Genomic DNA, 21,840 nt, shown 5'->3' with positions numbered 1-21,840 from the left:
GTCTTCTCAAATCCATGCAGACTATGCACAAATACGACAGCAGACAGGACTGAGAGCAAAGACAACATAGAATCGTGGAGTCATTTAGGTTGGAAAAGACCTTGAAGATCATGGAGTCTAACCGTAATCTTCTACTCAGCTCTGAACAGCAAATACTGATTTCCTGGCCCCTCTGTGAGTTCAAAGCACTTGGTCTCTGGTAGATATGGTCCCCTGCTCTGCAGACTGTCACTCAACAAGAAAGGAAATGAATGGTCACCTGTCCTCAGCCTTGAAGCCGTCAGACGTTGAAGATGGTAGCGATGGGGGAGGACAAGAGCGATGGCCTTTTGGGGTGTCAGCAATGCTGGGGAAGATCTGCTACTGCATTGAGTGGTCACTGCAGAGCTGTGTTTCATAGCAAACGTCCCTTCCTGTTGTTGAGGCCACTCCATTTGCCATGTCCCTCACCCTCTGGTTAGCAGGGAGGTGTCCAAAATCAAAACAGAGCAAGCTGTGCCCATTCTCAGTGAGCTGGTGCTGGCCAGGATGGTTTTAGTTGATGGGCCAGCCATGTGTGCTCATCCCACTGTCAGCCCAGCTCCCACGCTGCCCAGACCTGGTCTCCAAGCATGGTGGCCTGGTGAGACATCTCGCCCTGGGACCATGGCAGCCACCAAGGTGGTCGCTGGATGCAGGGAGGGAGACTGCTCCCCTGGGGTCTGGGGGATAGCAGCAAGATACAGGCTGGGAAAACGGGAAGAGAACAGGGTAGCCCCATCGTACAGTCCAAGTAACGAGTGATAGAATGAGAAGAAATGGCCTCAGGCTGCGCCAGGGGAGGTTTAGATTGGATACGAGGAAATACTTCTTCACCAAAAGGGTTGTCAACCATTGAACAGGCTGCCCGGGGAAGTGGCTCAGTCACCATCCCTGAAGGTATTTAAAAGACATGTAGATATGGCGCTCAGGGACATAGTTTAGTGGTGGCCTTGGCAGTGTTAGGTTTATTGTTGGACTTGATGATCTTCACGGTCTTTTCCAACCTAAATGGTTCTATGATTCTGGGATCTCTGCTGTGCACTTGGTCAGAAGGGCTCAAGGTGAGGATGCTTGAAGACACTTTGGGCAGGAAGGTGGTCTGGCCCTACTTTCAGCATCTGTGTTGCTGTGTTCAGTGTTTCCTAACCTGGTGTACTGAAGTGTCCTGATGGACTCTTGTACTTGAGCAATGGTCAGAACCTGTTCTACCCTTGAGACTACAGTTTAGCTGCTCCAGCGCTTTCTGTTCCTCCTTTGAGCCTGTTTTGGCACATTCCCTTCACCTCTGTGCTCCCGGAGGGTCACTCTTCTCTCCATGCCTTTGGCCAAAAAGGGGGGTGGTCGATGAAGGGCAGCATCGTGCTGAGGTCCCACCTGCAGTGCATCTCCATGGGGGTCTTAGACTGTTGTTGGAGCTGATCAGCCTACCTGTTGTCTTCCCAAAGACCATGCTGTGCACTTGAAGGAAAAAATGGGGGGGGGGGGGGGTGTTATATGGTGACACAGAGTAACCCATCGACCCTGGCCAAATTCTTGGCTTTGGACCTTATCCCCAGGCCACTGTCTGGGAGGGTGGCTGTGCTGTTCTTGTTCAGCTGGGACTTGCTGTTCACGGTTAGCATCGCTCGTAGGGGCTGCGCAGCCACACAGCCTTCGGGGCAGAAGAAGTTTCTTGCCAGCGGCGGTTGGCTTTGGGGGAACGTGGATGGCTCTGGGGGGTGAGGTAGCAAGGCAGAGCTGATGTTACCCGGGGCATCCAACACCACGGAGACGGGGATGAGGTCCTCCACGCTGTGCCACTCTGCTCTTGTATGGGAGCAAGTGACAACAGGGGGCATACGTGCAGCCTACAGCAGGCCGTGGATTTGGGCTGTGCGTCCATCCTGCTGTGGGCAGGGTGTCAAGCGAGTGATGGGTGCCTGCTTGCCAAGCAGAGGGAGCAGGCAGGGAAGCGAGCGCGTTTCCCACGGGCGCGTGGGCTGCGTCTTGTGGTCCTGCCTCTGCTCGGCCCCTCGTCGTTCCTAGTGGACGACAGGTTGACCATGAGCCAGCAGTGTGCTCTGGCTGCCAAGGCGGCCAATGGCGTCCTGGGGTGCATTAGGAAGAGTGTGACCAGCAGGACGAGGGAGGTTCTCCTTCCCCTCTACTCTGCCCTGGTGAGGCCCCATCTGCAGTGCTGTGTCCAGTTCTGTGCTCCCCAGTTCAAGAAAGATGAGGAGCTACTGGAGAGAGTCCAGCGGAGGGCTACGAGGACGATGAGGGGACTGGAGCATCTCTCCTACGAGGAAAGGCTGAGGGAGCTGGGCTTGTTCAGCGTGGAGAAGAGAAGGCTGAGAGGGGACCTTATCAATGCTTCTAAATATCTTCAGGGTGGGGGTCAGGAGGACGGGGCCAGACTCTTTCCAGTGGTGCCCAGCGACAGGACAAGGGGCAACGGGCAAAAACTGAAGCAGAGGAATTTCCAGCTGAAGATGAGGAAGAACTTTTTCCCTCTGAGGGTGCCGGAGCCCTTGCACAGGCTGCCCAGAGGGGTTGTGGATTCTCCTTCTCTGGAGATCTTCAAGACCCGCCTGGACGCGGTGCCGTGCAGCCTGCTCTGGGTGACCTGCTTCAGCAGGGGGTTGGATTAGATGACCCACAGAGGTCCCTGCCAACCCCTGCCATTCTGTGATTCTGTGTGATTCTGTCAGCCACGATGCTCGGAGGCAGAGAGGTCTCCAAAAGGCAGAGGGGTCCTGCTGCGGTCCCAAAGGGAAAGAGGGGAGGGGGACCTCAAGGCTGGGCTCGGCGGTGACTTGCACCAGGTGATAACCGTGGGTGGCACATAAGCAAGCATGGGCATCACCGGTTGCTTTTGGCTGCTGGTAGGTCCAAACCCACACAGGTGCGCCTAAACCAGCCCTCGCGACACCACATGATGCTTGTACGCACGTAAACGATCGGCGTAAGGGAAGTGGTGAAGGGGGTGGTGGCTGGTCTGCGTGGCCAGTGAAGAGGAGAAGGAGCACTGGGTGCCGCTGGGTGACACATGGCTGTCCCCAAAGAGGGCTAGTGACACATGCATCCTCTGGGACCATACCGTTGCGTCCTCCAAAGCTGATATATGCAAGGTTTGATCCTGGCATGTACCCACACCTTCTTCACACGGCGCCGAATTCACGGACCCTACGCACAGAGCGATGGCTCTGCAGCTTCCTGGCTGGAACCAGGCCACCTCATTTGGGAACCTCTATTCCAGCAGCTCCTGGGGATGCTCCCACCCTCTCGACTTGTGACATCCCAGTGCCATCACCGACCGTAAGCGCTCGGGGCGGGGACCGCGTGCCCTGGTTTTGCACAGCCGTGAGCGCGTTGCTTGTCCGTTGGCAGCGATGGGTAGGACACCATCCCTGACCTACAGTCTGGGGTGGGGGAGCTTGGAGCTTTGCAGGCCGATGCCTCCTCCGCTTTCCTTACAGCAGCCTGGGTGTCTCAGGGAGGGGCGTTGAGAAGCAGCAGTGATGGTTTTGTGCGTTATCCTACGGTTCTTGGGATTCCTGTCGCCAATGAATCACGCTTCTGACCTGGAAGCAGCGCAGAAGCCGCCAGCACGGTTGATTGATGCTCTCTGGGCTGTGGAGCCAAGTCAGACGTCCCCAGTAATTCTCTCAGCTCCCTCAGCAGTCTCCTGCATTGGTTGACCAGGAGGTTTTGCTGATTGATGGACCCTCCTCGACCTGGGTGTATTTTATCAGGCACCGTGGTGCCTGTCAGGCACTGGCACAGGCGACAGTAAGCTGTGGTTACTCATCATGTAGGAGCTTCTTGCTCCCTTGAGGGAAGCTCTGCTTTTCCCATCGCTCCGTGAGCACCCATGGGTCCCCCTCTGCAGTTCACATCACTGCCAGAGCCACCATCAGCATGGGGCCAGGGGCTGTGGCTGGGAGCCAGGTGTTCAGGGATGCTCCTCATCACCTCCACTATTAACTTATGTCCATAAGTGCCTGATGAGTAAAGCCTCCAGCTGCCGACAGGTAGGGGATGTCATAGAATCATCAAATGGTTTGGGTTGGAAGGGACCTTATAGATCATCCAATTCCATCCCCCCTGCCGTGGGCAGGGACCCCTTCCACCAGACCAGGGTGCTCAGAGCTCCATCCAACCTGGCCTTGAACACTGCCAGGGAGGGGGCAGCCACAGCTTCTCTGGGCAGCCTGGGCCGGGGCCTCACCACCCTCACGGTGAAGAATTTCTTCCTTAGATCTAATCTAAACCTGCCCTCTTTTAATTTAGAGCCATCCCCCCGTGTCCTGTCACCCCATGCCCTTGTCACAAGCCCCTCTCCAGCTCTCTCGCAGGCTCCTTCAGGCACTGGCAGCTGCTTTAAGGTGTCCCCGGAGCCTTCTCTTCTCCAGGCTCTCACCAACTCCCCCCTGGGCTCCGAGTTGCCAACAGGCACTTTTGGGGTGCCCAGCAGGCAGCTGCGGAGGGGCACGAAGGGTCCGTGCTGGCAGAGGCCTGCAACCCCCCCTAAAACCCTTTTTGCTCCTCCACAGCAGCCTCCCGATGCCACCGTTCCTCAGCCTTCCCTCGCACCATCAGGAAAATCAGGATTTGTGCCGTTTTCCTTCGTGGGGCGAGAAACCCCCGGGAGAGCATCGCCTTTGCAGCCCTCACCCATTGAAACCGCCCGACTCCGGGCTTTGGGAGGTGAAGACGTGGGGACGGATGAGGTCTCCTTCCCCCGCCACGCAGCAGCAGCTGCGGAGGAATGGCGGGAGGGCAGCGGGGAGCGAGGGGAGCGCCGGGGCTCGGATCCATCCAAAGCGACTCCAGTCTCCCTTGCTGAGTTCTGCTGACTCAGTACCATGCTGCTATTTAATTAACTTTTGACTTCTGGCTTAAAGGAGCAGCGCACAAAATAGTTATTTACTTCATTTTGAAATTCTTTTCATCGTTACCATAATTATAGCTTCCTACTCTTTCCTTTTTTTTAATTTTAATTTTTCTTAGCAGGGGGAAGGGAGGGAGGGGGAATATTTGCCGCTCTCCTTGTGGTTATCACATCCTTCAAATTACTAAAAGAGGCTGGGATAATAGGTCTGGTGATTATATATAGGCACCATCTGCTCTGTGGCTGCTTCCTATCAAAGTGCAGTTAGGAGAGCGCAAGGAGGATATTTTCTCTCCAGCTATATTAAGACTCTGTTTCCATCTCGGCTCCAAAGCAAAGCTCTCTGCATGCAAATGGATCAAACGCGCTGTAATCAATGGCTCGGTTTTGGCAGCCCTTGAAGCTGAATTTTTAATTTTATTTTATTTTCCCCTCCGGTTTGCCGATCCTGTTACGCAGTTTGCTTCAAGGCCGGTTGCTCTGCCTTCGATGTTTTGGTGTAACCATAGTGTCACGTCCCCCCTCCCCGGGTTTGCTGAGCAATTCAGTCTCGTGCTAGCCAGCGCAGAGATCTGTGTCATAACTCGAATGCAAGGCAGTATCTGAGCAATCAGGAACGTTTTGGAGGAGGGTGGTGAGGGCAGATTTTTAGGATGCGTTTGCTGTCGGTATGTAGAGGAGGTGGAAAGCTGAGCTGAGTTAATCTGGAGCAAGAACGGGAAGGAATTAATGCGAGTTTTATGATAGCAGCCGTGGCTACGCTGTTGGTGCTGGGAGCGTTGCGGAGCTCAGTGTTCGGGGCAGGACGGGGGGGCAGGACTTGTCCCTGCCGGGTGGTGAGCACCCGGTGTCTTCTGCATCTTCTCCTCTGGGGAACTGGACGCTGCATTTTGCCCTTGGAGACCCAACGGGCTTTCCTTCTCTCCTGGAGCTGGTAAAATTTTATGCTCTTGGAAGAAGAAGACAGAGGAGAAGGAACAAGACATGGCCAGCCCAGAGGGAGGGTGCTTGGGACAGGGCGTGCGAGCAAGGTCAAGTGCAGGGCCCTGCACCTGGGGAGGAACAACCCCAGGCACCAGTGCAGCCTGGGGTTGACCTGCTGGAGAGCAGCTCTGTGGAGAGGGACCTGGGAGTGCTGGGGGACGACAGGTTGACCATGAGCCAGCAGTGTGCCCTGGCTGCCAAGAAGGGCAATGGGATCCTGGGGTGCATCTAGAGGAGTGTGGCCAGCAGGTCGAGGGAGGTTCTCCTCCCCCTCTGCACTGCCCTGGGGAGGCCCCATCTGCAGTGCTGTGTCCAGTTCTGGGCTCCCCAGTTCAATAAAGATGAGGAGCTACTGGAGAGAGTCCAGCACAGGGCTACGAGGACTGGAGCATCTCTCCTGCGAGGAAATGCTGAGGGAGCTGGGCTTGTTCAGCCTGGAGAAGAGAAGGCTGAGAGGGGACATTAGAAATATGTTCAGGGTGGGTGTCAGGAGGACGGGGCCAGACTCTTTCCAGTGGTGCCCAGCGACAGGACAAGGGGCGACGGGCACAAACTGAAGCAGAGGAAGTTCCAGCTGAAGATGAGGAAGAACTTCTTCCCTCTGAGGGTGACGGAGCCCTGGCCCAGGCTGCCCAGGGAGGCTGTGGAGTCTCCTTCTCTGGAGATATTCCAGACCCGCCTGGACGCGGTGCTGTGCAGGCTGCTCTGGGTGACCCTGCTTGGGCAGGGGGTTGGACTAAGTGACCTACAGAGGTCCATTCCAGCCCCTAACTTTGTGTGATTCTGTGTGTGAGCCCCAAGGGCTGGAGGCCAGGGGAAGCTGATAAGGCTGAATGACGGAGGAATCTGGCGAAATCCGGGCCATGATGCCTACAGGAGAGTAGGGCTAAATGGCTTTTTTGCATGAGTGAAAGTGGGTAATAAGAGACAAGGGAGAAGAAAATCCCAAATAAGTCGGTGAGGATGGAAAAGGCTATGGTGCTGTAGCGAAGTCCTGTTTCTTGCTGGTGGAAATTTCCCTGGTGATGGTGGGGTGATGGCTGTGGGATGTCCATCGCATAAGACGCACATCGTCCTCTGGAATTTTGTCACTCCTAAAGGCGCGCTGTCTCCCTGCGGTCACTCCACAGTTTTTTAATTACACTTAAGGATTGTTGGATCCCAGTTTCTTGGGGCAATTCCAGAGGTTTCGCATTCACCCCTTCCACTTGGCTGGCCTAAGACCCTGCTTTTCTTACTCCCAGTTTCCCACGGGTTGCACAGGGCTGTGTAAAGGATGTACATCTTCCAGCTTGGCCTCCAGAAAGGATTGTAAGGGATAGAGGGGTTTCTCCATCTGACGCATGGCGCGTGGTAGAAGCTGATGCTGTTGAAGGCAGATGCTCCTCAGAGCAGGGATCTTATTAGCGGTTGCTGGAGGCAGTGGGGAGCACTGGCTGCTGCCTGAGTGGAGCAGATACTCTTGGACATCTCCTCTGGGTGGAAAAGGCCCATAGGAAGGAGAGTTTTTGCATCCCAGTGCTGTTTGTTTGGGAGAAATTTCACCCAGCAGCCCATAGCAAAAAATCAGTGAATTCTGGCATAACTGGGGAGGCTTGGTTCAGCACAGCAGCGTTGTTAGAAACGAACCAAGATTCCCTAGGGGCATACACTGTTTTTTCTGTGGTTTGTGTATAAATATCTGAGAGCAACCGCATTTATTGGCCCGCAAATCAGGGCGTTGCATTTCCCCGGAGAGCAGCGTGGTTTAGGGCAGCGCCTTCTCGCGTCGTGCCCCAATCCTCCATCCCCAGCCCCGATTCCCACCTCCCGACGCGGACGCCGTTTCCCGCGTCCTTCTGTCTGCGAGTTAAATCGCGGTCGGGATTCGCAGCCCGTCTGCCTTGCTCCCGCCTCGCCCGGTGCTCGGGTGGGAAGCCCCGCACGAGGACCACGAAAGCAGCTCCCCAGCTCCCGCTCGGATTGCTGGAGCCACCGAGAGCTGCGCTGACACGTCTTTAGATGCGACCCCGCTCCCGCTGCCGCAGAAATGAAGAAATAACAGATCCACGCGTGCTCGCGCCGCGCGGGGGCTGGCAAAGCCCTCTGCGGTCAGCAGAGCCTGGATGGGGCCCCGCGTGCGCTGCCCGGAGAGAGCGGCAACAAACGCCGTATTGTTTCTCTGTCCAGCTTTTTGAACAGGAAACTGGGCTTAAAAATGTCCTTTTTTTAAAAAAAAGGACTGCTTTTCTGCTGTCTGTGCTTATTCCTTATTTCTGTACTCAAGGCAGCACTCTACTCTGTTCTACTCTACTCTACTCTACTCTGCTCTGCTTTACCCTGCTCTACATTGCTCTACTCTGCTCTACTCTACTCTGCTCTACTTTGCTCTACTCTACTCTACCTTAATCTACTCTGCTCTACTTTACTCTATTCTGCTCTACTCTGCTCTACTCTACTCTACCTTAATCTACTCTGCTCTACTTTACTCTACTCTACTCTACTCTACTCTACTCTACTCTACCTTACTCTACTCTACCTTACTCTACTCTGCTCTACTCTTACTATATTTTTTTTTTTTCCTAATACACACGACTACCCAGTGGCTCTTTGCATTCAAGACCCTTGGTTTCATCCCCCCTGGTTTACATCAGCCCCTGATTCAGAGGCGAGGACACGGCTTATCCGGCACCGTATGAGCACGGTTAAAGTCACAGCCACAAAACCCAGGGAGAAAAAGAAAACAAAACAAAAAAGAAAACAGGCAGAAAGAAAAGGCTCCAAGGGTTAGGGGATGTTGTGCTGAAAAATGTCAGGTTCCGCTTTGGCCACGCTGGAGCTGCCGCTGGGAGCGGGTGGTTGGGGTGCCGAGGAAGGAGGCTGGGTGCCAGCCGGGCAGCGTGAGCCACCGGCGGCTGCTTCCAAGGGCCCTCGGCACAGAAACGCTGGAAAAGCCACGAGCGTTGGTCTGCCAGCGTGGGGGGAGCCTTCCCGGAGAGGACGATGCTTCGTGACCGGGGTAGCAAGGGAGAGGTGGAGGAGAGGACCGAGCTGAACTTGGCAGTTGCTTGGGCGGCTTGCGGGAGCTGCTCAGTATTCCTGCTCCGCTGGGGGGGCCTCCGGCCTGCGCGAGAGACCGTGTGGCCTTGGTGGATTAAAAACATCCCCGCTTTCTATAGCAAACGAGTGAGGCTGCATCTGGAGTACTGTGTCCAGTTCTGGGCTCCCCAGTTCAAGAAAAACGAGGAGCTACTGGAGAGAGTCCAGCGGAGGGCTACGAGGATGATGAGGGGACCGGAGCATCTCTCCTACGAGGAAAGGCTGAGGGAGCTGGGCTTGTTCAGCCTGGAGAAGAGAAGGCTGAGAGGGGACCTTAGAAATGCCTCTAAATATCTGCAGGGTGGGTGTCAGGAGGACGGGGCCAGACTCTTTCCAGTGGTGCCCAGCGACAGGACAAGGGGCAATGGGCACAAACTGAAGCAGAGGAAGTTCCAGCTGAACACGAGGAAGAACTTCTTCCCTCTGAGGGTGACGGAGCCCTGGCCCAGGCTGCCCAGGGAGGCTGTGGAGTCTCCTTCTCTGGAGATATTCGAGACCCGCCTGGACGCGGTGCTGTGCAGCCTGCTCTGGGTGACCCTGCTTGGGCAGGGGGTTGGGCTGGGTGACCCACAGAGGTCCCTGCCAACCCCTAACATTCTGTGAAAAAAAAATCAATGAAAACAAAAAAAACTGGGGTCAGGCTGCTGCTCCCGGTACCTACAGAAGAGGAATTGTGCCTGAGGATGCACCATCACCAGCTTTGCAGCCCAAGAAGTGCGGTTTTTAGACTAAAAAAGAACCAAAAAACATCTCCCAAAGAGCTCAGTGTGCACCTTGCAGCACTGGTCCCTTTCTCCAGCGGTGGGAAGGGCTTCATTCTGGATTGTCATCTGCTGTGTGGACCGCGCGCTGGTGTAAAGGGTTGTGAGGTTGTTGCAAAGGTCCTCGGGGTGTCAGGGACCCGGTGGGGACACCGGAGGGCACGCCGCGGAGCAGGGGGTCTGAGCACTCCTCCGGACCCGGCAGTGGGTCTGGCTCTCAGCGGGAGCACTCACGTCAGCTCCGTGTGTGTCTTGTCAAGGGCTTTCGCAGCACTTGAAGCCAGGTTTAGCGAAGGCTGCGCTGGAGCAGCGGGAAAGCAAGAGCCTCGTCGCCTGTTTCATGCCGTGTGGAGGAAGGTCTGCCTGCAGAGCCCGATTCCTCGGCTCTAATTACAGGAATGGGTGGCTTTTTCCTTCTCAGGCTGAAAAATTGGCCCGAAACCCTGAGAAACCGCCACACAAATGTCTGACGCTCTTCCACATGGGCTTCAGCGAACAAAAACTTGCTTGAAATTAGCCCTACCAAAATAGGCAACACCACTTCTAAAAGGAAGAGAGAAAAAAGAAAAGAAAACGAAACCCAGGGCTTCATGGGGAAAGCACTCGCAGCCTCAGAGTTGCTCTAAGCGTGTTGCCGTGGCTGCCAGCCCAGTCAGAGTTTGGTCGGTGATAAAGCCCGGGGAGGTGGTGGCCCCGCAGGGATGCTCCTTGCTGCTCCATCCCTGCGGCAGCGTGGGCTGCAGCCGCCTCCTGCGATGGGTTCCACCGTCGCCATCGCTCCTTCTCACAGAATCACAGAATCACAGAATGGTTGGGGTTGGCAGGGACCTCTGTGGGTCACCCAGCCCAACCCCCTGCCCAAGCAGGGTCACCCAGAGCAGGCTGCACAGCACCGCGTCCAGGCGGGGCTGGAATATCTCCAGAGAAGGAGACTCCACAGCCTCCCTGGGCAGCCTGGGCCAGGGCTCCGTCACCCTCAGAGAGAAGAAGTTCTTCCTCATCTTCAGCTGGAACTTCCTGTGCCTCAGTTTGTGCCCGTTGCCCCTTGTCCTGTCGCTGGGCACCACTGGAAAGAGCTTGGCCCCATCCTCCTGACACCCACCCTGAAGATATTTAGAAGCATTTCTAAGGTCCCCTCTCAGCCTTCTCTTCTCCAGGCTGAACAAGCCCAGCTCCCTCAGCCTCTCCTCGTAGGGGAGATGTTCCAGTCCCCTCATCATCCTCGTCGCCCTCTGCTGGACTCTCTCCAGTAGCTCCTCATCTTTCTTGAACTGGGGAGCACAGAACTGGACAGAGTACTCCAGATGGGGCCTCACCAGGGCAGAGTAGAGGGGAAGGAGAACCTCCCTCGACCTGCTGGCCACACTTCTCTTGATGCACCCCAGGATCCCATTGGCTTTCTTGGCAGCCAGGGCACACCCCTGGGAATATTAGGCCAAGCTTGGTTTGAAGCCTGAGAGCGCTTCGGCAACACCTCGTGCATCTCAGCGCTGTCGGCTCCAGGTTGTTTTATCGCTTTTTTCCCTGGGATGCAAAAGATCCCAAGCTCATCTCAAAGGCGTTATATTTAGCAGTGACTGCCAGCTCGTGGCTGGCCCTGATCCAGGGGCATCATCGGAGCGAGGAGGCGACACCAGCCTACTCGTCGTGAGGAGGACCATGGTCTGCTCCGGTCCCCGTCCCGTCGGATACCCGGAGCCGGAGCAGGCAGTGCCTGTGCAGGGCAGCTGGTGGGTCCCTGGGGAGCGGACGGCTCTCGCACCGCTGGAGTGAGCCCGTGGCGGGCAGGAAAACCCTTCTAAACCAGAAGTGGGAGACGCTGACCAGTTGTAGGGGCTCCGCATGCCGGCGTGGCTCGCGCTTCAGAGCCGTGGTTTCCTCTCTTTGTTCGTCTGGCTCGCACCGCCGCGGCGCTCAGAAAGGCAGGCGTGCCTCCGGCCGCCTCCTGGAAGCTTATCTTACCCCAGAAGAATATATTAGATTTCCTTTTTAAATTAAAGCTTAATATTTTTTGTAATTTAAAAAAAAAAATAGAAGCTTGAGCATAAGGCTGTGAACTCACACTCAGTTTTCTCCTGCTGAAGTTAAAGCATACGTGGACCATTTATTTTAGCAAGAGACTGAAAAAGTGAATTATCCTGACGGGAAGTTCCAGCTCGGCTGTGGGCAGCCCCAGATCCACCTTGAGCCATCTGAAAAGCACACAGGGTTGTCAAAAAGGATTGTCAAAAGGATTGTCCTTGCCTGGACAAGGTCCTGTGCAGCCTGCTGTAGGTGACCCTGCTTCGGCAGGGGGTTGGACTGGGTGACCCACAGAGGTCCCTTCCAACCCCGAACATTCTGTGAAAAGCAGGGAAGGACCTGCGCTAAACTGACACTTGGAAAATTGTTAGCTACATCCTCCAGTTCAAGAAACTGAGGGCATGAACAGCAGCATTAATAGATATGCATATTTATTAAGCCCCTTTCTGAGGGTTACGGTTAAAAAAGGGAGAGGTGTGCGCACGCCGGGCGGGTGCCAGCCTGGGGCTCGCAGCGTTTTTAAGCCTGAGGGCGGATGGAAGCTGGTTAGAGGGTTGGCAAGAAACCACGTTGCTCACCAGTGTCTGTCATGGCTCAAAAGGCTTAAGCAGAGCCGAAAGCCAGGCCAGCGCTAAGAGCTCTGAAATAATCTATGATGTGTGACACCAAGAGTAGCTGGGGTGGGTTCAAAGAGCTGCTGACTTTTCCTGCTCGTAGCATCCTTCGTTATCCCCGCGGCACCTCGTGAAACCGCGTGAATTGACTCATAGGTCAGTAAAAATGCTCGTGGTTGAGTAAAAAGTGGTCTGGTGGACTCCAGCATTGCGTTATCTTAGGAAAAGAAGTGGAACTAATTTTTATAGGTTGCGCTGGATGATTTCTAATTGTTCCTGGCCATCCTGCAGAGTTCGTTATTCCTCCTCCAGCCGACACCGGCTTCTAATTAGGAGATGTAAAATTAAGCTGGAAGAGCAGCAGTGTGCGAGGGTATTGCTGCTCAGGAAGGAATCTGGGCTGGGTTTAAGCCGAAAATATCCTCTTGTTTGCAAGTTTTGGTGGGGAGGGGATGGCTTAAACGCTGGGGGGTACCAGCCGCTGCGTAGAAGAGGGAGGACGAATTGCCCCCCTGAAAGGCAGTTAGCTCCTGTCCTCCTTGCTCATTCCTCTGCATCTCTTGTTCCTTCAACGGGCACAAATATTTCCTAAACCAGAGTTTTTCCTACAGCAAACTCAGGGTGGCTTTTATCCCCCCGGCCATGCGACCGTGGCTGGGTGCGAGCAGGCACAGGAGGGGCTCTGGCCGGTGCCACTGCTGGGCTCAGCCCTGGGGATGCATTTCAACGGATTTATCAGGTTTTTTTCCAATATTTCCCCCCCCCCTTTTTTTTATTTTTAATGCTAATTTTTTTTTTTCCCAAGAGGATGATGTGACATCTGCAGAGCCCCGTTACGGAGCTGCTTTTGGGGTACAACCGCAAAGCCAAGAGCTGAAACAGCTTGGCCAAGACCTTCTTAAATCCATCTGTTTCCCCGTCAGGATGCACCACAACTTTAGGAAACATAACACTGCTCTGAAAACAATCCCGGGTCCTCCCTGACGTCCTTCTCTTCCTTCTGGAAGATGTCTCTGTAGTTATTTAACGGGAAGGGAACCATTTCTTCGCCGTAAGCCGTCCCCTCGCGTCCCTGCGCAGCGTGGTGCTGGCGTTATGTGGCGGTGGAACAAACCGCTTGCAGGAACGGGAACGATTTCGATGCTGCAGAGATCCACGGGTTTTTGCCCTCCTCCGTCAGCCGCGTGTGGCACCAGCTGCTTTCTACAGGTGCTTAATAAATGCAAACGAGCTCTGGTGTTTTTCGCTCCCCTCCTTTTATAACCTTGCTACTTGCTGGGTTTTCATCCCACTTCTGGTCAGCAGAGATGGCTTTCATGGCAGGTTTTCCCTCGGGCTTTAGCTGGGAATTAAACCTGGCTTAACTTTTACAGCACGGTAGGACTGGCTGGGGTGGTTTTTTTTCTGCCAAGAGTCATTTATGTTAGGAGACAACACGTGGAGGAGCTGTGAGTGGTTTTGATTAACTCCTACCAGTGGAAAAAGGGGGTTAGGGAGCTGCGTGTTGGAGCTTTAGGAGGGAAAGCAATAAAAATTTTTAATTTCCCGGGATTTTTTTACAGATAGAAGATACTCCATTTTGAAAGAAATATTAAAAAGTTTTTGCTTCAGTCTTATATGGGGTGGAAGGTCATTTTCACCCCTCTACCCTCAGATTTCCCCGGAGCAGAAAATCTGCTTTTCATTTCGCGTACCTCGCGATGAAGCTTATGGCCGCTGATTTTGAGAAATTGGTGTCTTTCCGCCGAATTTGCTCTCGCCTCTGTGGGCCCTTGCTCACAGACCGGTGCAGGATGCTTTGTTAGCCGTCACGATGTGAACCCCACATCTGTACCCAGGGGAGCGTTGAAAACAGCGGTGTCGGCTGGGGTTTGACGCCCACCAGAAGAGCCCTTCCCGTAGTGCTGGATCCAGAACTCGTCCCAGTTATCCCAGCGGGCGATGAGACACGGCTCCGCTCAGCGACGGCTAAATCCAGAGATATTTTCTGTCTCCGTTGTCAGGAGACGGCCCCCATGAAGTTCAAGTAATTTCATGGAGAGGAACTGTGATAAAACATTAACCAAGTGTTTTATATCCTAAATCCGTACATTAAAATACATTAACTGCATTTATGGTTTGTCCTGCAGTTTAGTGGCTTTGTGAGTGATGGAATTTGAATTTTGTTAAGCCAACAGAGCAATCTTTTCATGTATTTTTCATTAGAAGAGACAAAAATCGTTTGTCCATTTTCATCTAAATACCATGTATTACCCTACTAAACAACAGACCTGAGAAGATATAGAATCATAGAATGGTTTGGGTTGGAAGGGAGCTTGAAGATCATCTGGTTCCAACCCCCCTGCCATCAGCAGGGAGATCTTCCACCAGACCAGGTTGCTCAGAGCTCCATCCAACCTGGCCTTGAGCACTGCCAGGGAGGGGGCAGCCACAGCTTCTCTGGGCAGCCTGGGCCATGGCCTCACCACCCTCATGGGGAAGAATTTCTTCCAAATATCTCATCTAAATCTGCCCTCTTTGAGTTTAGAGCTGTTCCACCTTGTCCTGTCACTGCACCCCCTTGTGAAAAGCCCCTCTCCATCCTTCCTGTCAGCCCCTTCAGGCACTGGCAGCTGCTCTAAGGTCACCCCGGAGCCTTCTCTTCTCCAGGCTGAACTTAAGGAGATGATAACTAAAAATGAATGGGGCAGTGTGGAAGAAGAGCAGTGAAAAATAGAGACCATTCAGTAAAAATTGTATTTAAAAACGTATTCAAGTCGCAACACTTCTACCAAAAAGTGTCAGAAAATCTATGATTTGGGGTTTTTTAATACTTTAGCCTATGTAAGACATATTTCTGTACTTGGCCGAAAGGCAAGTAAATACCTACCTGTTGTAAAGCCTTTCTCAAGAGGTAACTCCAAGTCATGGGAGTTGTTGCCGCGCTCTTTTCCTACTGGTGTTGGAGTTATTTGTTCAAAACAAATTGAGCGTGATGGTATCAAAATTTCAGCCAGGAAATAGAAACACGTGGAAAAACCAATCCGAAGCTTCCCAAAGGTAATTTTTGAGGGGGACTCGGCCTCCCCTCTGTGTCGCGGGTGTGCTTTTGCCGTTGCTTTGGCTGTTTGCTTTGGTGGGGGGTTGGAAGCGCGCCTGATGGATGCTCTCATCGCTGATGGTACCTCAGCGAGGTGCGAGATCTTAGGAGAGTTTAAAAAGGCTCAGAGATATGTGTGGGTGATAGGCAGCTCTGTGATGGCGTTGGGCAGACGCGTAAATGCTCGGGCTTCGGGGCGTTAGCCAAGCCCTAACCCAAAGGGAGAGACAGAGCAGCTTCCCCTGGGTCTGTGCGAGGACATTCCCATCCTGGGGATTTTCGTGCCTTTCCCAGAAAGATACGGGTCCGGATGATTTTAGTTTTAGCGGGATGAGTTTCATGGCCTCAGTGTAGTTGCTTGAAAATTCCCACCACGCCTGCGATGGCAGCGGTGCCTTCCCTGCGCGGGAGACGGCCGCCCGGGCTCCGGGCTTCCCGAGGGGCCGCAGCCGAGCACCCAGCGCGGTCCCGTGCCCAGGTTTGCTGTCGCTACATAAGAACCTCCGTTCATTTTTTTTCTCGCAGTCCACGCGACGCCTCTCGCGAAGCGACCCGCCGTAGCTCGCGTGAGCCCGTCCCCTTGCAGGCGCTCCCGTCCCCGTTGCTGCCCGGGAGGCGAAGCCGGGAGCTCCGGGTAGGGTTCAGGCAGCCGCAGGCACCCAAAGCCATCAGCGAGCCGCCGCGGCCACGCACCACGCGTTTGATGATCTCGTTGACCTTTTTTTTTTTTTCGGGGAACTCTGCTGCATCCCGGGCCGCGAGGGGGGAATAACCTCTTTGATTTGATTTTTTTTTTTGTTTTTTTTGTTTTTTGTTTTGTTTTTTTGTTTTTTTTTCCAGTTCTCTCAGGCCAGACACACCACAGCCCTTTGAAACGCTCTGTGTCCCTTACCCCACCCATGAATGTGCCAAACCAACCCCTAGGACATGGATGGATGTCTCATGAGGACTTACGAGCTAGAGGACCCCAGTGCATCCCTTCCGATCATGCCCCCCTGTCTCCACAAAGCAGTGTAGCCTCTTCGGGAAGTGGTGGGAGTGAACATTTAGAAGATCAGCCTTCCGCTCGTAACACATTCCAGGAGGAAGGGAGTGGGATGAAAGGTGAGTGAAAAAAAAAATCAGATGCCTCCCCCCCCGACCCCCAACCCCATCCCTCCCCGGCTCCCCGCACCCAGCACCCAGAGGCAGGAGGGGAAAAGCCGTTTGCCCGGCAGCGCGGGGCTCGGTCGGTGGTTTGGGGCGAGAGCCCTCATCACCAAGTGGGGCTTGTCAGCATTCCTTCCTGGCTTAGGAATTTAGGTTTAGGGGAAGAAGTTAGGTTTTCTTTTAAGCAGCGGCTGGTCCTGATCTGACGTCGGAACAGCTGGGGGCCGGTGGGCTGGTTTTGCCTCCAGAATCCCGCAGCTTTCCAAAAAAAAGCTGGATTTTTTCCATAGCCTGTGGTTTTGGCCGCGAGTGGTGCTCTTTTCTCCTTCTTCATCTTTTTTTGATTACCGTGAAAAATAGCTTAGCAGAAGTTTAGCGAGCCGCGTGTGATTTGCCGTTGCGGTGTTTGGTACCCACCGAGCGTTTGGGGACGTTCTGGCTTCGGGTGCTTGCTTGCGGTGATTTTATCCCGTGGGTTTCAGCTGGCTTTCCCATTGCACCCGCATTTCACAGAGACCCTTAGCAAGAAGTGTATGGGATCCCGTTGGTAAACAAGGCAGAAAAGAAACTCTGATTGCTGCATTCAAAGATGGAGGGCAAACTTCAGGCTGTAGAGGAATAAACAGATAAAAACTGGGCCAACGCACAGACTTTGTGTTTCAGTGAACAGACAAAATGACTGCAAGTGGACCCGCAGCTAGCAGAGACTGATGTAAACAGCGGCAATTTTCATTAATGCAGAGCAGCTCCATGGTGTAAAGATCAGTGATGTAACAGAATGAGGAAACAGTTGTATTTTTTGAATAATCACAGGGGCTGATCTTACCCTAAAAAAGTCTAGAGACCTGTAAATCGCTGTAATGTGGAACCGCGTTCGACTTGGCACTGTGTGACTCCGATGAGCGTGAAATAAACGCCATGGAAAAATGCCCCGTGACGTAGGCGCTGGGGGCTCAGCCCTCTCCCTGGCTGGACTTGGCACCGTAGCCTTGCTCTGGGGCGGGCTGGAGATGGGACAGGAGAGTTTTCTGAGCATGATGGCCTGGCAGAGCCGGGCTTTGCTTCTCAGCGGCTCCGCTCGCTAACGAACGCCTAATCGGGTAGCGCAGGCGGGGAGTGTTTCGTCTCCAGCGATGCTGAAGGCTCTGTGCCTGCCTGTGGCTTGGCGTGACCTTATGGTGGACTGGCAGGCAGGCTAGGAGGGGACACCATGAGCAGGTTGAAGACCAAGCTGCCATCAGTGTGAAGGGTCCCCAAGGTTTTCCATGCCAGGGGCTGGATCCTGCAGTCTGTCGGATCAAGGAGCCCGTTTTCGGGAGCTCGTGGTGTGGAGGGGTCTGTTTAACATCCCGTTTCTCCTGGGTGTCCTGGTGGACAACAGGTTGACCATGCACCAGCAGTGTGCCCTGGCTGCCAAGAAAGCCAATGGGATTCTGGGGTGCTTTAGGAGGAGTGTGGCCAGCAGGTCGAGGGAGGTTCTCCTCCCCCTCTACTCTGCCCTGGGGAGGCCTCATCTGCAGTGCTGTGTCCAGTTCTGGGCTCCCCAGTTCAAGAAAGATGAGGAGCTACTGGAGAGAGTCCAGCGGAGGGCTACGAGGATGAGGAGGGGACTGGAGCATCTCTCCTACGAGGAGAGGCTGAGGGAGCTGGGCTTGTTCAGCCTGGAGAAGAGAAGGCTGAGAGGGGACCTTAGAAATGCTTATAAATATCTGCAGGGTGGGTGTCAGGAGGACGAGGCCAGACTCTTTCCAGTGGTGCCCAGCGACAGGACAAGGGGCAATGGGCACAAACTGAAGCAGAGGAAGTTCCAGCTGAAGATGAGGAAGAACTTCTTCCCTCTGAGGGTGCCGGAGCCCTGGCCCAGGCTGCCCAGGGAGGCTGTGGAGTCTCCTTCTCTGGAGATATTCCAGACCCGCCTGGACGCGGTGCTGTGCAGCCTGCTCTGGGTGACCCTGCTTGGGCAGGGGGTTGGGCTGGGTGACCCACAGAGGTCCCTTCCAACCCCACCATTCTGTGATTCTGTGATTCTGTTTCTGCTGGTGGAGGTGGGGAGGAGACCAAGGGGAGCTTGGCTCCCTGTGACCCACAGCTGGAGCTATGGGACCTGCACGGATAGAGACTTCCCAGTGCAATGCAGTCGATCTATACGGCCCAATCCGCAAAACCCAAAGGTGCCGTTGCCCAGGGAATCCACCAGCAGTTATCAATTAAATAAACTCCACGTATTAAGACAACCCATTGCTGCTGCCCTTCCTCGAGCCATGCTGTCCCCAGCATCCTCCTTCTCTGGGGGAAGGTTTGCAAACATCTAAACCTGGTTTCCCCCATTGCTGAGTCAGCCGTGGCCGGGGACGTGCGAAACAGATGTCTGCAGCCTCTGGTGTCTGCGACTGCCATGTCCTGCCCCTCCACTGTATTTTTTTCTGCCTGAACCAATCCAGTTTCTTCCCAGATCTTTTTTTTCCAAATCTGGGGTTGTTCTTCCTTCTCTCCACTGCATTTTTTCCACAAAGTCTGTGTTTTATTGAAGGTGTGTTGCCCAAAAGTGGACTCGGGAGCAGAGCAGTGACTTGCTTGCCACAGAGGCAGCGTTCCTGGGGCTGTGTGCCCCATCGTCCTCGAATAACACCCCACCCCGGGCTGCGTATGACCCATTCTATCCCCACAGCTTTCCTGCAAAAAAAAAAAAAAGTACTGCCCGTTCCTTGCCCTCGGTTTGTGCCTTTTCTCGCTCCTACAGAAGCGCACAACTTTGTGTGCATTTTTATTGGGTCGCATCTCATTTCGCCAAGAGCAGTTGCTCAGTTTGCCAAGTCCCTTCTCTGAATTGCAGCCACGTCTCCCCGCGTGCCTGCACGCTCCCGTGCCTTGGTGTCACCCCTGCCTCCCGTCAGCTTCTCCTTCTTTAACACCCTCCGGGGCGTCGAACCAGACCCACCACTGACCCCATCCGAGGTGGCTTAGCAGTTCGTCTCCCTGAATCTCACCTAATTCTCTCCTTCCCATCTATCTTCATGATGAAGGAAAGATCCTTTGGCCATTTCCCGACCCTTGGTGTCTCCAGGGAGAGACGTGGATGCTTTATTCCCTGCGGAGCCCGTCCGTCTGTCCATCCGTCCCTTCCCAGGGCACCGCGAGAAGGGTTTGGGTAGAGCTGGGGGTTTCTGCTGCGAGTGCCTCCATGGCTTGGCGTGGCGTGCCGTGAGGGCGCTTCTGAAGATGTCCTCTGCATACATTGGCCTGTATACAGATATGGCAGGGTGAATTGTTTTCCTTCTAAATTTCCTCTAAATTTCCATCCCAGCACCCAGATAGATGTGTGCCGGCCGAACTCCGGCGTTTAACGCGTACGGGGGACCATGTATGTGGGCGGCGCGGCAGTCCTCGCTTCGCCACCCACGTCAGGTGCAGCGTTGCCGCCGGCCGTGCCGTGAGTTCGCAATTAGCTCCCGGTAATCGGTGACGAAAGAGCAGCTCCGCGGGCGGGCGGCTCGCTGCTCCGCGGGGGTCGTTAGGAAGTTTGACTTTCCAAGGACCGTGAAATCGCCTTAGGTGACCTTGCGCCTCCTGGTTGCCACTTCCCCGTGGGATGCCCCACCTCTGTCCCTCTGTACTGGGGTGGCTTCTTCTCCCCAGCCCACTCCCGGATTGGCATCCCCGCTGGCAAGGGGGGTCCGGGACCATCGTAGCTCCCGAAATTAGGAGGTGGTCCAGGGAGACTGATGCAAAGGGGGAGAAGAGCTGCTCTTGCTCTCCGACCCCCTGCAAAGGTCAGAGATGGGCGTTTGAGGACACTTGATGTCTGTGGGAAGTTACAGCTCTCTTCTGAAAGCATCCCCGTGGGCTTTGCCATCGGCACGGACGCACGCCAAAGGCAGATGTCCCTGGGGGACATGGGATCAGGCAGACTTTTAACGTGTTGTCGCTAAACCGAGGTGGTTTTGTGTTAAAATGACGTTGAGATTCGAGCTTGGCAGTCCCTGCGCTCCCCACCTGCGCTGGGGACAGAGGGCTTGCTGCTAAGAGCTTGCAATGGGCTTTCTGCTAAGAGCTTTTGATTTTTTTAAGCAGATCGATTGACGAGGCCTCTGGTAGCGGGTTGTAGGACTGTTGCATGTTGGGGCTTCGGGAAGACAGCAAAGTTCAGCCCATCTCTGCTTGGTAACTGCTTTGCCCCCGTGCTTGGTGTGGGGTTGATCTCCTTCTGTGCAGCGTTTGAGGAATTTCATTGCAACGTGAATCCTGACCTGTGTCAGAGGATGGAGAGCATGAGCAAAACGCAGTGTTCGGGGGCTGTTTGCATCCTCTGCTTGGACGTGAGTGGGGCTTGGGGTCAGCCCAGGCAGCGGGCAGCAGGAGGCATCTGGCAGATGTAAGAAGTGCCGCAGGGGACCAAACCAATGGTCCATCTTGCCCTCTCCCATCCAGCGATGAGCTGTGTGGGTTTGGGAAGAGGTCTGAGATGATCCTTGACTTGCATCTGGCACTCAACAGTGTGGGGCTTTCTGGACAGAGACCACTAACATGGTGGGACGTCCCAGCAGTGGGACTGTCCTCCTGGCTTCGCCTCATCCCTTTCCAAAGCAAAACTGGCCTCACACTTTGCAGTCTGATCAGCCTAGAAACCCTCTGAGGTTGGCTACGTTAGTGAAGATTGTTGGACGTGGCCGTGAAGGTCGTCCTCATGCTGGCCTCAGGGATGGTGAGCAGAGCACCAGCACCCACAGCAGCCCCAGCCTGGCAGCAGAAGCTCGTGGTGGGTAGAAATTCCTCCCAAAAACGGTGCAAGCCCATATTCCTCCTTCCCTCTTGGTGAGCTCAATGGGCAGAGGAATCCCACCGGGGCAGCCTCGCCGCCAGCCATCGCTCCTTCACCTCGGGCTCTCCTGTGCTGTCAGCTCCTGCCTGCCGTGGGACGTGGGGTCCCCCACCAACTCGGCATGAACCCCTTACATCCACTCTGGAGCAGTCAAAGAGAGGGGAGATGTTGCTGTTAATTTGTATTTAGCCCCAAAAACGACATTTCCTGAGCCTCGACCTGCTCTCTCCATTCAGGGTGTGGGGTTTGGTGCTGTTTGGGGCTGAAACGCTGTTTTTTTGCTGTTACTGCACCCGGCGTGGTTTGAGATGGGGGTCCCGGGTGCCTCACTGGTGGGGAAGGGGACAAGGACTAATGGACAAGGGTATTCCTGGGAGCGGAGCGTGTGAGCTGGGTAAGCTAAGGCAGAGCTGTTGTTGGGTTGTAGGTGCTAAAGAAAG

General features: G+C 54.6%; 1 protein-coding gene across 4 annotated transcripts in view; it reads left to right on the top strand.

The window, feature by feature from the left end:
- Positions 1–21,840, top strand: part of SAMD4A (sterile alpha motif domain containing 4A) — a 120,258-nt gene that overhangs the window by 79,202 nt on the left and 19,216 nt on the right. For 2 of the 4 annotated variants that reach the window (XM_075427105.1, XM_075427104.1), the window contains exon 4: positions 16,273–16,536. The exons of the other annotated variants lie outside the window; for them this stretch is intronic. In XM_075427105.1, coding sequence (XP_075283220.1) covers positions 16,273–16,536 — 264 coding nt within the window. The remainder of the gene's footprint in view (positions 1–16,272; positions 16,537–21,840) is intronic. 4 annotated transcript variants of the gene reach the window in all.

Source organism: Opisthocomus hoazin, chromosome 7, assembly GCF_030867145.1.
Source record: "Opisthocomus hoazin isolate bOpiHoa1 chromosome 7, bOpiHoa1.hap1, whole genome shotgun sequence".
Lineage (NCBI taxonomy): Eukaryota > Metazoa > Chordata > Aves > Opisthocomiformes > Opisthocomidae > Opisthocomus > Opisthocomus hoazin.
Note: the sequence above shows the minus strand (reverse complement) of the source record. Positions and strands in the feature narration are given on the sequence as shown.